The sequence below is a fragment of the Drosophila eugracilis genome, unplaced genomic scaffold, assembly GCF_018153835.1.
Source record: "Drosophila eugracilis isolate 14026-0451.02 unplaced genomic scaffold, ASM1815383v1 contig_341, whole genome shotgun sequence".
NCBI lineage: Eukaryota > Metazoa > Arthropoda > Insecta > Diptera > Drosophilidae > Drosophila > Drosophila eugracilis.
The window spans coordinates 126,051-141,385 of NW_024573196.1; the positions used below are offsets into that span (position 1 = coordinate 126,051).

The 15,335-nt window shown below is 29.3% G+C and overlaps 1 protein-coding gene across 14 annotated transcripts in view; it reads right to left on the reverse strand.

The window, feature by feature from the left end:
• Window positions 1–286: 286 nt before the first annotated feature.
• LOC108108824 (protein pangolin, isoforms A/H/I/S) overlaps window positions 287–15,335 on the reverse strand; it is a 36,440-nt gene continuing 21,391 nt past the window's right edge. For 9 of the 14 annotated variants that reach the window (XM_041818618.1, XM_041818617.1, XM_041818619.1 and 6 more), the window contains 4 exons: window positions 14,693–14,885; window positions 14,273–14,438; window positions 10,133–10,202; window positions 287–3,698 (listed from right to left, as the gene is read on the reverse strand). In XM_041818618.1, coding sequence (XP_041674552.1) covers window positions 2,621–3,698; window positions 10,133–10,202; window positions 14,273–14,438; window positions 14,693–14,885 — 1,507 coding nt within the window. In that variant the 3' untranslated portion in view covers window positions 287–2,620. Of the gene's footprint in view, window positions 3,699–7,092; window positions 7,536–10,132; window positions 10,203–10,889; window positions 11,044–14,272; window positions 14,439–14,692; window positions 14,886–15,335 lie in introns of those variants that run through there. The other 5 variants (XR_005993840.1, XM_017217042.2, XM_041818620.1 and 2 more) reach the window with 5 other exon arrangements.

Below are 15,335 nucleotides of genomic sequence, written 5' to 3' on the forward strand. Positions count from 1 at the left end.
ATATTTTGTTTGACTGCGCTGTTGATGTACCCAAGAACTTATTTGTACATTTCTGACAATATAATGATATTAAAAACTATTTAAACGGAGTAATATCTTTCAGATTATTTTGAGGCCATAAAGGAAGTAAAAAAGTGTGATTGTATTCCAAAATTGATTTTAAGAGTCTTTCAAGGTCTCGTATACGCATTGATTCGCATTGAAAAGGTATTTTCAGTTTTATTGGGTATAATGCAATACCCCTGTATGTAGAATGTTTTGTCTAATTAACCAATTCATAAGTAAATTACATACCAATATTTTTATTTGTGTTTTAATATATGTTTTGAATGCTATGGATTTACATAAGGCTCCAGATCTAATTTGCGTTTTTAGCATAATTAATTCAAATTGTCAAAGACTTACTAAATCGGAGATATGTATTTTAAGGGTAGGCTATAGATAGGATGTCAGGGCATACTGCATATAATATACTAAATTGTGCATAAACGTGTAATAATAAACGGCATTATTACATATTTATATAATTTAATAAAAGTTTAATAACTGAATGAGGACTAGCAAAAAGTGCATATCAATTTATGGGTGTTCATACCTAAGTTTGTTTAAGTTATACCTAATATTTAATACAGAAAATAAAATTGTACAAATTATATTTCATAAAAAGTTAAGCTTTTTATGAAATAGTAGCTATCAGGTCTTATGGTCAATAAATTCGTAGGCGTTATCAGTACTTTCAATGAGAAAAAGTTACCTATTTACATGCTATTTATTATTGATATATATATATATATATATATGTATATATAACATATATTGATCCATATATAATTTCTGAACAATATATGAATTAAATTTAGCATACTATTTGCATCTAATCAATATTAATATTCCAAACTATGTGATGTTATGCGAATAATTTCAGTCTATGAATAACAATATTGTGAACAGTTAACCGATATTAACAAACAAAGCTTATAAAAGATGTTTTAAGATTTTAGACTTGGTATAGATTTTGATATCAAAATTTCGGTTAAAATAAAAGTAATCAAAGCCAATTTCAATAATCTTTAGTATTAAACCTATAAGGAAAAAAAAGAATATATGAAGTATTAGTAAGAAAGTGAATTTGGAAAAAACTGACTAATTAGACGGTTTTATATTCTGCTGATATTCTGATATATAGAATTTCACATCTGAGTAACATATATATTAGGGTATAACTTACAACATTGTTTTATTAATATTAATACTTATACTTAAGGTTTTAAGGTGAGATGTGATAAAACAAAAGAGGTTTTTGCAAGAAATATAAAGTTTTTAACAACACTTTCAGAAAACATAATACAAACGAAATTGTGAACATGTTTAAGTTGTTAAATTAGTGTTTCAGTGCACACCATTCTTTACTTCAGTGTAAGTAAGTCAAACAAATAAATGTACCCAAAGAATAATTTAAAAAAAATTGTAAAAACAAAAATCTAAAGTTCAAATATAATAAATGATCATTTTTAGCATAAGTCGCTAACCTCAGGATAATAACGGTAAAATATCGTGATTAACTAGTGGATTAAAATTAACATTTATTAAAAACTTTTCTATCCAATACATGTGTTGCTTTCTGCGATTTATTGAACAAAAACGCCAATATAGTGGTCAAAACCTTCCAAATTCTTTAGCGTGTTTGCATACTAAAAGGAAATAAATAATTCGTTTGATTTAAAACCGTTTTAGATTTTTTAATTTTCTTTTGTTTTAAATTGCAAATGATAAATATAATTTATATTAAAGAAAACCAAAACCGAAAAAACCTATAAGGATCAAAGAAAGTATGAAGTATTAGTTAGAAAGTAAATATGGAAAAAACTGACAAATTAAATGGTTTTATATTCTGCTGGTATTCTGATATATAGAGTTTCACATCTTAGTAACATATATATTAGGGTACAAAAAATTTATTAAAATGAAAGAAAACTTTTAACTTTTCAGAAAATACATCTCAAGGCTAAAACATGTCTTTTTTCAACAGTTAGTTTGGTGTTACTAACAGGATACGATGGCTTGAGGCTATATTTGGAATTAGGAAATCGAATGGCTATGTTATAAAATAATTAAAAGTATTTAACTGTTTAAATTGTTTAATTGTTTAAAGTTCCCGCTAAAAAGATTTCTCGTAAAAAACATACTATTTTTCAAATAAATTGAAATTGCAACAAACTAAAATGCATCAGATAGGTCTTAAATAAACTCAAATGGTGTATGTGCTAACATCAACGGTGCTGATTAAATTTTCATTGTTTGTTTATTCCATTTGGCATTGCCTAGCTCGGAATTCGATTTCAAATAATCTGAATAAACATTAATGGTTGGCCTCATTGGAGTAATTGTTAACAATTTTTTGTGTAAGAATCCCAAAAGTCAGTGTATATTCTGTGATTTTATTTCAAGTTTAAATATAAAAAGGAAATATTGCGATGTAAGTCTTGGCACTAGTATTTTAATGGCCTCTGGTTTCATAAGATGGCGATGGGGGTCGAGAAAATTAATTATTGCACTTTTATTTAATTGAATTATTTTCTCATATACCTATAAATAATCGAATTAATTTGAATCAAATCGTTTATGAAACGCTAATGACACCATGTTCTGAAGCGCCTGCGCTTGAAGTCGTGTTAGATGATTTTTTTTGCGGATCAGATGACTTATGGCATTCACTGCCATTTACAGAATGAGTACTTACGGACAACAATTTCGACTCACTTATCTTAGCTGTTTCCATATGGTTCGTTAACTTTTGATGGAAATGTTGGCTAAAGCTTCTATTTAAAAGCGAGTGGTTCGTACGGTGCGCTGCTACATGATGAATTATAGACGTAGCGGCATGAGCGACAATAGTATGTGATTCACTATCTTCAGTCAGTTCAACATTTGGATATTCACGTCTTTTAGTTAACTGATTGATGCTAAGGGGATTATTAATATCCCGAGGATTAGCGCCAATAGGGTTTCGAGAAATGTTTGGCATTGAAGAATTGTTTAAGTTACTATTGCCAATCGACGGCAATGAAAATATAGCATTATTATATGCGGGATGCGGTTGAAAAAATGGTTCCGGTTTACTGCTACTTGTGCTAACTACTGGTGGGCTTAACCCCATTCCCAAATGACTAAATCGATTTCCAAGCATCATGGCTCTTTCATGAGATGAACTTGGAGACGGACCTGTTGTATTTGTAACTGGCGACACTGTACTTGAGGTATTCGGGGTAGTGCTTATACTACTAGTTGATCCACTACTCGATCCTGATGTGGACACAGATGTAGACCGTTGTTGTGGTTGCTCTGCACTGACGATCAAAAGTGAATTATTGGCGGCAGGGAATATAACGTTAGTTGTTGGGTTGATATTCATGTTAATTGGGCTTGCCAAGCTGATTGTTGTGGATGGGCTCTGCAGACTGGACAATCCGCTAAAACATCCTGGGCTGGGCATAGATTGGTTTAGGGACTCGGTGTCATCATCTTTTATTTTATTATTCCCATCAGCACTTCCACAACTTCCGGCTAGTTTATCATCGTCGTACTCGTCATCGTCATCATCACTTAGCTGGCTTTCGTGATCATCAATACCGCTACCGTCTTCGGTGGTCCCGTTTTCATTCAGTGCTTCCATATAACGAATGCATTTCTTTTTGCGTCTATGTAAAATAAAAATCAAATAAATATAAGTAAGAAATTTGCTCTACATAAACTTGTTCATTCCGTATAATATATACACACAAAATAAAGAATTCATGCCATAAAATTTTGCAAGACCAAAAATCACAAACAAAAATAAATTCATATATTATTACATTTCATTACATGCCTATTCAATTGTAACATTAAATTTAAATATTTTAAAAATATACTACTGTGAGCAAAATAAAAGAAAGTTTTTAATTTAATCTTTTCTGTCTTAAAATTTTGGTCTACTTCTTTTTTCTTGAATTGGCATAACTGCTAATGACATTTGGGCGATGTTATTATCAGTAATATATTTACGGTTGTGTTTATCAAATGACCAACTTTTCGATTTTTACAATATCTGACGTGCCATCAAATTTTGTTTGTCAAATGAAGTTTCGACTGAGGAAACGTTGAAGACTTCAAAGAGGTTTAGGGACGTGTTAATGACTTGTACCTCTCCGGAAAACTATCGACGCGAACAGACGATCAACACGTTAAAAGTGAAGTGAAGGAATTAGTGAGTTTTGGCTTCATTGAGATAAAAGCTGAATTTAAAAAAATGCTGATAATTATTCCGAAAAGGAACTGTTGTGCATATGTTTCGAGAATTTAAAAAAAAAAACGTTGGCTTAAATTGATAAAATTGATTTATAAGAATAAGTAAAGATTTTTCATTTTACAAAACGAATTTATATAACAAACAAATTTTTGCTTACAGTAGTATTTATTATTCTGGGCTGAAACTCTCGTGGTATTTAATATTTGTAAAAATATTTATATGCAGTTTGGGAATGGGTATTGTTAAATATCTGACAAAATAATTATGGAGTTTCATATTTTCTTAAATATACTATTAAAATTTCCATTGCAAAATCATTTTTATCCACAAACGTCATAACACAATAATGATGAAAGCGATACAAAGCTAACGCCGACTAAGGAGTTTATATTGCGATGTAGACGTTCAAATTGGATTCTAATTACAAGCTCACTCAGCTTTTTTAGTTTTCTCAAGCCACTCAATCATAAAATGAAACAGAACTATTATTTAATTTAGCTCATAGCTTGAAACAGTCCGGAAACCCATTTTTAGGTTTTTGGAGATCTCAACCCTGAACATGACTACTAGCATTACTTGCTGTTAAAATACATTACGTGCATGTATGTGCAAATACACATATCACCTGCTTTTTTTATACTTGTTGATGTAGAAAGAAAATTTGTGAATTGATTCAAAATGTTTAGTGTTAAAATTAATTTGTTTTAAATAGTTCTATTAAAGGCGCAGTTTCCATATTCTTCTTATACATGTGCGTTCTATAAAAATTCAACTGAAACTAAATAAATATACCCAATATAAAATCAGAGTGCTATCAAATCATTAAAAGCAAGACAAAAAAGAAATCACAGAATTAACGTAATACCAGTTATGGCACATTGTTTGGAGTAAATTAAATGTTTGGTAATAGCATAATATCAACTGAGAAATTACTTAGGGTAGAAACGGACAGACGCATAACATGATTAGTTTACGAATACGCACAGATCTGAAATAATATTTTTTTAAAAAATTAACTATTAAAAAAATAATTGAAATAGCCGCTTATAGTTATGAAAACCTTAAAAAATTAACTTTAAACATTAAAATTACACCAAAATTTTCAAAATTTGCTATTCGATTACGATTTGAGGTGAGTCACGAGAAAGTGTACTATAAAACAAGCTAATAATAAATAATTAATTGGCAATTTCACTAAAATTGTATTATATATCGTATATTTTTCAAAAACACTTTAAACTTAATTTTGCTTTTGTAAGTATTTGATAAGAATGAATATACTAAAATGAGAACAAAAAACAATGTAATTCTTAATAAAAATAGATAACAGGTCTTAAATAAAAAATAAAAAAAATGACCGCAATAAAAATGCATGTAATCTTAACTTAATTCTTTTGAGCGGTTTCCTTCCAGATGCATTTACATCAACGAACAAAATTGTGTACGAGTCTGAGTTCTCACTTCAATGCTTAGTATTTACTAATTTTATGTTATGTTGGATAATAATCTTGTTTGCCTTTTGTTGTTTACATACCTCATAAAACATTTCTTCATTCAACTTCATTGCAATACGCAAGAAAAATTAAATGTTACAATACTGGTGTTATTTGAGCCAATATCTTATTTTTTCATTCCTTTCAACCAAGAGCAGAAAAAATCTCGAAAGCAGCTTAAAAATCTCTTTCCATATAATGAATTAATCTTGCTCAGTTGCGAGAATTCGATATCAAAAATATCTATTCAATTAAAAACTAATGTATAACATGGAGGAAACATGTTCAGTATTTTACCGGAAATATGCCAACATTTAGAGGATTTAATGCAGTGACTTTGTGCTGGCGTCATTGCTGACAAGGGTTTTAAAACAAAATAATTTATACACTTAGAGTTTTTTTTTCTCATTTTTTGTATGTTTATAAGTTTTTAAAAAATATCAATTCCTAATAAACATAATAAAAAAACTAAACTAAAATAAATAAACTATTAGAAATTTTTTTAAAAATTTCATTATAAAAACATTTGTATCGACCTATTTTGCTATAGTTGTGTTGTTGTGTTCTACTAGAATACCTCAATAAGTTTCTCTAAATACGGAAATACGCCAAACATCTTGTAACTGCAGAAAATAAAACAGTTTTTGACTAATCAATAATCTTTTAATTTAAAAGAAATAATGTACCACAATGATTCGTCTTTTGATTCTGTCACCTTTAGAAGTGACGAAGGAGGATTTTTATGATTTTTATTAGTCAGATATTATATTTTGCCGATTGAAATATTGATAAACTAACTACGAAACTACGAATTCTTAAAACTCCAGCTGGTATCTTTTTATATAGTCCTAAAATTTAAAGCTCTTTCTTTGTGACAACAATTCAAATTTTTTATCCGACACATCCATAACTTTTTTTTAAATTTGGGTAAAAACTATTTACTATGTAATAATTTGTCGGTTGAAAATATAAGTTTTACATCGAGAGAGCAAATTTTGTGCTTCCTAACAGTCTTATAACCCTTACCCTAAGAAAGCACGATTTACGGGTTATTAAAAAAAGATAGTTAGTCCGAAGGCAAAAGCGAATTCATATTTATATATTGCAATCTTGTGAAAAGAACATATAAGTTTTAACGTTCGTACTACTAATTTTCTTTTAAGTAAGATCTTTTTTAAAGTCTTGCAACTAAAAAATATTATAAAAAGAATTCATGCAATAAATACATGTATATAAGGCTTTATACATAAACAAAAGCTAATTTGTAAACCCTGATATGCATTTGGTTGATTTGTTTAATTTGTTATTTACTGGTTTGTATGTTGAAGCAATTTTAAGAACTTGTCATCGTGGTTCAGTTTATCTATTCCTGGATCGTCAGATGTTTTTTTATTTCGCTGCTCCATTCATTAACCGGGATCTACAAATTGACATACGTCGGTGGTGCCTGAGGCGACAGTTGTTGTGAACATGCGCTAGCTGCACCACCACCTCCTCCAGCTGTAACTGTTAAGCCATTTAAAGATGCTACTGCGTTTCCATTACTGGCAGCCATCAATTGTACATGTTTATGAGAAGACGAGGTGGATGATGAGGAGGACGAAGATGACGAGTTGGGCAACATAACCGTACCCCCTATTCCACTTACTATAGGTGCCAACATACCAACACCAATGCTGTTGGGTGTTGCATTATTGGTGATGCCAACGCTGCTCCCATTGTTGCTTACAGATGAAATTACACCCAAATTGGGACTTAATTATTTGGTCAAGGCGAGATTTAATAAAAAGTCAAAAATAATGTAAACCGTCAGTATTGAAAAGGGAAAATGTGTACTCAAAAACATGAAATGATTGTATTAACTAATCTAATATATTACGTTTTAAATAGGATATAAGTACGTTATAGTCGATTATTCCGACATTTTGACAAACTGCACTCAACTGAAATAGTTAAAACGTATCCTTTTTTGAACGCCTTTAGACTTCTAAATTCCTGAGTATGACAATGAGAAAATGTTTATATACAAACTAAATAACTGGCAAACCACGCGAAACTTCTTGTTATACCTTAATGTTACACCCGTTAAAATTTGTATATAATTCCTTCACGCAGAAGGATTAAAAGTTTAGTTTTAAGAGTTAAATATTAAATCATCAAAATTTCGACAAAAAAAAAAAAGAAGAATAATAATAATAACATATCTATCTACAAAATACAACTGCCGAATATTGTTTCTTTATTCAAAATGTGAGCGCAAATTCTCAATTCCTATTTACCAGATTTAATACTGAAGTCAAAGTTAATATACAATGGAGATAAAGTTACCTGACCAAAAAAAAAACATTGTACAAAAAAACCTATAAGATATATGAATATATTAACATATGAATAATATAAAAAATATAAAGACCAAATAAATTCCACTTACAAGGTTAAAGATCTTATTAGGTATTCTAAAGGGTTCCAGTTCGTGCAATTATTAATTATCGTCGTCGTGTCTATACTGATACCATTTCTTGTTAAAATAGTTGTGTATACCTTTGTTGTTTGGTCAATGTGTTTAAGTGTGAACAATTTCATAGTAGTTCTAATAAGTGCATTTTACTTAATTTACACAAAACTCACGCAAGACATTAAAAGCTCATAGATGTTTCTTGTTTTCAAAAAGCAATAGATAGCAACGAACATAAACCATATTCCCAAGAATATTATATAAATATATGTAAACATGTAAGAAATATGTTGTCCCAAAGTCGAATTAAAGCAGGGCGTTGATAAGATTAATATTTTTAATAGGGGGATACATGATGAACAATCTATTTTGCATTTGTTAATGACTATAAAATATTATCTTCAAGAAAGCTCCGTATGTCTGTCCGGATGAACGCTGAGACCTGAAGCGCAAGTTTATTTCAATAAAGAGCAACGACTTTTTTTTTTTAATAAACTTAAAATCTTCACAAGTAATTTTTCTCCGATATTTTTTAATATTTATATATAATATTTTTGTCACTTAGTCAATTTAATAATACCCGTTACTCGTAGAGTAAAAGGGTATACTAGATTCATTGAAAAGTATGTAACAGATAGAAGAAGCGTTTCCGATCCTAAAAAGTATATATATAAATAAACTATAAGAGATGCAAACTTCAGATTAAGCATGAAGATTTTTTAGATCCCTACGCAGCACAACTTTATTTCAGCATTCTGTCATGCTGAAATCTCAGGAACTATTAGAGCTAGAAAGTTGAATGCTTAGATGGCAGCGCATTTTATTATCTTACCATTATCCGGCCACGCCCACTCTAAAGCTCACAAAACAAGAAAACCCAAAAATTCGAAAAATTTGGGTACTATAAGAGCTAGAAAGTTGTGCTGAAGAATACGTATTTTGGATGCCACTGCAACTTGCCCCTAGTTTTTATCAGGCCACGCCCACTCTACCGCCCACAAACCGCGGAAAACTGTGGTGTCCGTAATATTATAGTGTATGTCTTCGTTTAACCTTGTATGATATATTTTTGTTAATATCTATCAATTTATCAATTTTTTAAATCGGAACACTATTTCGCTATTTATGAAGAAATTTAGGTTATAAGGCCTCGCATGGCCAGTGACGTCACTATCACTGGACGTCAATAATGTTCATTCTTAATCTCATCTTTGTATCTTTTATAGTTCCTGGGATCTCAGCGTTCATACGGACGGACGAAGGGACAGACGGACATGGCTCAATCGACTTTGGTATAAAGAATACATGTGTGAATGTAGAGCTACCCCAGGTCGAGGTAGTTTAATCATCCAGCGTCTACAATATTGAAGTATATGTTTTGGTTTCACTTAATAAAATATTTGTTTGGTAATAATTATTTATGTACCAAACAATTCAATTACCAACTCTGCATCATAATTTTGACTTCTCTAAATGTTGAAACATTTATGCCTAATAATAAAGGAACTTTTTAGTTTTAGAAAATAACAGTGTTATAATGTTGTACTGAAAAGCAAAGGAGAATCACAGATATAATAATATATTGGACAACGGTTGGTCAAAATAATTTCGTTTACATGTTACATACATTTAAACGAATAAAACATACCCTCTGTTCTATAAGATATGAAAAATCTGCAGCGAATACAGTATTTGGATGGCATTTGGTTTCTCTACACCGCAATACTCTTTGAGATAACATAATTAATAAAATAAGGGATTTAAATCTATATTTTATAATTATGTATTGTAAAACTGAAGAATTTAGAATCGTTGCGTGAATCTTGTAATATCCTTGCAGTATAGTTTGTAAAAAAAATTGAAAAACAAATGTACACCATAAAAGCTGAAACATACCTGCATGGTTTGCACCATTGATTCTGTTGATCCAGTCCAAACCGGGCTCTGCATTTTTTCATATTATTGCCTAGAGAAGTGGAGTCAATTAAAATATAAAAATATAATAAAATTTATATTATTTTATAAAATGTTAGTAATCTGTTAGTAAGCTTTTTATTAAAAACTAAATAATTTTATTACGAGTTTAAACAAAAACGAATATGGGTTATTTCCACGTTAAACTTATATATTAAAATAAATAAACAAGAAATTTATGCACTGAGAGCGTACCAAATTAGAAAGTGATATCTTTTTGCTTAACTATTTAATGAACCTTGCCTTTTTAACAAAACATTACACAATAAATACATGCATAAGTCTATTTACTTAAATTAAAAGATTACTACACGTTTTTTCTACAATTCATTCATTTTTGAATATGATATTTTGTTTATATTTTCATGCTACTAATAAATATGTTATATATAAAAGTTTTCTATGCCATTTTAGAATTATTTAATTTTGAATAAAAACTAAAATAATTTTTTTTAAATTCATTTTTGCAAATTCAAATTTGATATTCATTGGGTACATATCAATAAATAAGCATGTAATGAATTTATAATATATACACATGGTTTTCTTATTTAATTTAACATTTCATTTACCAATGGTCTCTATAAAATTTCTTATATTTGATGTTGTTCATATTTAATTAACATTTTTGGTCTTATATAAACTGTTTTTATTTCGTACAATAGAAAATGTATCTAACCTCCGTCATTGGGATCTTGCTTCCGCTTCCTTTTTTTCCCCCGAGAGGCATTTGTACGAGAGCTCCAATCGGGATACATTTGCATGTGCAGTTGTCGTTCCCTTCGCGCCAACTCGTAATACTTCGCCTGCTCTTCACGACCCAAGGCATGCCACTGGGTGTGGGAAAATGGCGATGTTTCGCGAAAATGTAATATATAATATAATATGCAAAATGTATCGAAATTATGTAATACATATTCAGCAATGTCAATGTTTTGCTTATACGTATATATGTGTTTTACCAGGGCTTTGAACGCCATAAATTTGGCATTCGACCAAAGTTAGGAATTGCTGTTAAATTAACTATACCGAAATAAGCTTGTTTGATATATATTAAAAAAGCTAGTTTCCGGCTTGGATAAGTTCACAGCCCTGATTTCAACACATGAGGGTTAAGGTTCTGCATTACATGGTTTCAAAGATTTAAAAGAAGGAAAGAATAAAATGAATTTAAAATATCATTTTAAAACCTTTTCTGCATCTACATTTTATTATTATTAACAGTGAATACCACGTGCCGTGATCATCTGTCTAACCATGTAGGCATTGAGATGAAGGGAACTGTTATATTTTCTTAAAAATTGCCAGGTTAATTTAAAAAAATAGGCCTTACAAGGCTGATAATAAGCCGGTTGTAAATAAATTAAAGGAACCCTATTAAATCTTAAATATTTATATTTTTACAATTCTTGCTTATTTTTATTTAAATTATCAAAATAATTTAAAATAAGTTTTACAAGCTTCAATAAAACCCGGATGTAACCAAACTAACGGAACCCTATTGAATTAAATATTATATTTTCCGACCCTATATAGTCTTTATCAAGATCAATAGCCAAGTCAACTTGCCCATGTATGTCCCTCTAACCATTAGAATGTGCATTTCTCGGGAGCTATTGGAAAGTTGGGCCTAAGAATACACATTTTAGAAATGACTGCACAGCGCAAGCTTAATTCACCGAATTGTGTTACAAATATTGTTTGATTTTATCATTTGTCTTACACGAACATGAATATATAATAATATTCATGAAAAATCTTATCTATATTATCTATATAATTATATTCATGGAAATATATAAAATGAAAGGATAAGGTTATCAGAGTGGATTTGAAAGTACTATGTGCACACAAAAATACATTCTTATTCCAAACTTTCTAGCTCTTATAGTTCCTGAGATCTCAGCGAATTTCGTTTTTCATGATTAGAAGGCGTTAGAGCGGACGCAGGCAGGATGCTGAAATAAAAATCCTTAATACTTAATACCACGTTTGTGTCTTGTATAGTTTCTGAGATCTCAGCAGACAGATAGACAACAGACGGACGGACGGACGGACAGACGTACGAACAGACGGACCTGGCAAATTCGACTAGCCTTTTTATATTGACCAAGAATATACATATATTATGGGGACCCAAACGCTTCCTTCTGCTTACATACTTTTCAACGAGTACAATAAGGTAATTTCCTACACCTTATAGCCAGAATATATCTATATTTATACATATATATGTAATATATTTTATTTCCGGCATACTTAAAAAATATACGCGAACAATAATATTATATTTGCCAAAAGATTTGATAGTTTTAAATATATATAAAAATAATATATAAGTAAAAACAAATTGCAAACATCTTTACAATTTTCATCGAGACGTAATATTTAATATTTACTAAAAGAATCTATAATATGAAAAACTTACAAATTTTAAGGATGTGCCAAAAAGAATTGATTTATATATTATTGTATAAAAATTAACGAAGTGGGCGTCCCACATTTATATGACTAATATGTTATGACAGAAAGTCATCGATAAATCCAATAGACTATTGATCCTAATTAATATATTTATATTTTATAGGTTTGGACGCGCTTCCTTCTACTTGTTACATGTTACGAATATATTATACCTTTTTACGCTATGAGTAATAGGTATACGAATAATTAGTATCGTTTCCTTAATTTCGTTAGCTTCATTGAAATTTACGGAAAAAAAAGTCCACTTTTTAATTACTTTAATTTAAATAAAAAAGTAAGTACAAGTATAATATGCAAAAAAAAAAAAAATGAATACAACCGTTGGCAAAAAAAGCTGTTTAATTTGTATGTGTTCAAATATATTACCCCCGGACAGGGGCTAACCACGCTTTGTCTTAATTATTATACCTTTCCCTTAATATTTATTTTTCAAAAAACTACCAATTCGGATAAAATTAAATTATATTTAATACATATGCATATCTATATTAGGTTGGTATAATATAAAAACGACATTTAAGAAAATGGCTTTTTGATTCCACAATGTTTTAAAAAGCTTGAACTGATCGATCTTAAACACGGTTTCGGGCGCATGCTTTTACCAATTTCAATCCAGATACCCATTTTGGAAAATTAACCGTCGCTTGCCAGATTCTTAAGCAAAGAGTTGATTAAAATAAAACTTGTAACAAAATATTATGTTTCGTTTGCTTATACAATTCTTTTTAGTTACCTTTGCCAATTTTCTGACTAATAACATTACAGCCAATCGCTAGTATCAATTAATTAATTAATTAATTTGATTAAATTTTATACAATACAATTTTTTTATATTTTTAATATATTCCACATTGCCTTTCCTTTCTCTTTAGTTTACTTTAAATGAAAATAGATTGGAACAAATCAGTGAATGCAAATAAATGTTCCCAAGAACATTATATTATATTCTTTCATACATTTATTCTTTAATTATTATAACACGCTAATTGGCTGTAATCTAGTGCAACTTAATAATTGTGTCTGTGTTCGTAAAAATGTGTTATTGTGTTTAATTAAATCTTTATTAGAAAGTATTTTTATTCCTAATGCCAGGACTGCATAAAACGACTTTATGAAATCAGAATATACGAATATTAAAGGGAACCGATGCACTGAAACACTTTTGAAATTTGTATTTTTTCACAAAGCTAAACTAATATCAAAGTTAAAATAAAGATTAGTTTAAAGATCTTGATTTACAAATATATTAGTATTACTACATATTTTTACATTGACTAACTATTGTTAAAACACGTCTAATCTATCTTTAATTCTGAAAAAAATGTTTATCTTCAAAGTGGACTTCCATTCGTATAATATTTTTAGCTTTTCTCCTTACAATATTTCAATAAAATTTGAATATTTACAAAAATTACATAAAAGCATTTTCTATTTTACTTTTCTAATTTAGGTAGGTTAGTTGTTGATGTTAGATGTGTGCTTTAACTTGTATGTGTGTAAGTGATTAAATGAAATAATATAAATATGAAATGCAATAAAATAAAGGGTAGTTAACATTTTGATAATTTTGTGCAATACCTCCCGAATCCGTTGTCGATCTGTCTTTTTTACGCTTTTTTTTTTTTGACACGTAACCATAGTTATCTCGTGCGCTCCACCCCGGATACAATTCCATATGCAATTGACGCTCTTGTCGAGCTTTTTCGTAATATTTGCTTTGTTCTTCGCGGGAAAGTTCGTGCCACTACAAAAGTATTATTAATAAGGTAATCCATTAGAAGTTTTTCAAATTTTGGTATGCTTTCCAAAAATTGTATATTTCTACATTAGTTAGATTTAATATTTCAAATGTAAATTAAATCAAATTTTTTTAGAATTTTCTTTGTGTTTCGAAATTGATCGCTTAACAGATCCGAAAAATTTACTAATCACAGTAAAATTCGGATGAAACTTACTTACGTATACATATTACAAAAATTGAGTTACTGATTATCTTACCCGTCTCCCTAAAATCTGATTAATGGCAGCCGATTCTTTTAGTGTACATTCGGCAACAACTTTAGCACGCATTTCTTTCATATAGAGCATAAAAGCATTAAGTGGTTTCTTGATATGAGGTTTCTTTTTATCATTTACTGAGTCCTTAGAATCGTTTGATTGCGTATTCGATGACGGTTTTGTATCCAGATTCCTGAAAATTAAAACATAAAATATGTAGTATTTGCTATTACGTTTTTAATTAACATTTAACATAATGTCATAAAAAAAATCGCAAAGAAAATTAATCGTTTCCATATTCTGATCTGTGTTTAAACAAGTTTTTTTCTATTTTAATCTAAAGTAAATGGATCACAGATAAATTAGTTTTTACTTTCAGAGTACTTTTAAACGACTTAACCGTCCTTTTTTTGTTTTGAAATTCGGTGACTGCTGCTTTAAAATCTAGTCAAATGGCGTTCCTAAAAACTTTTTTATTTCTTTAATATATGTATTATTTCTATCTAATTTAGCTAGATTTAAACCTGACTCAATGTTTTTAACTGTCTTAGATAGGATTACTGGATAACAAAAAAATAGTTCAAAAAAACTTATTACACATCCAAATTTAATTATTTTGTAATGAAATTCTAAATTTAAATAT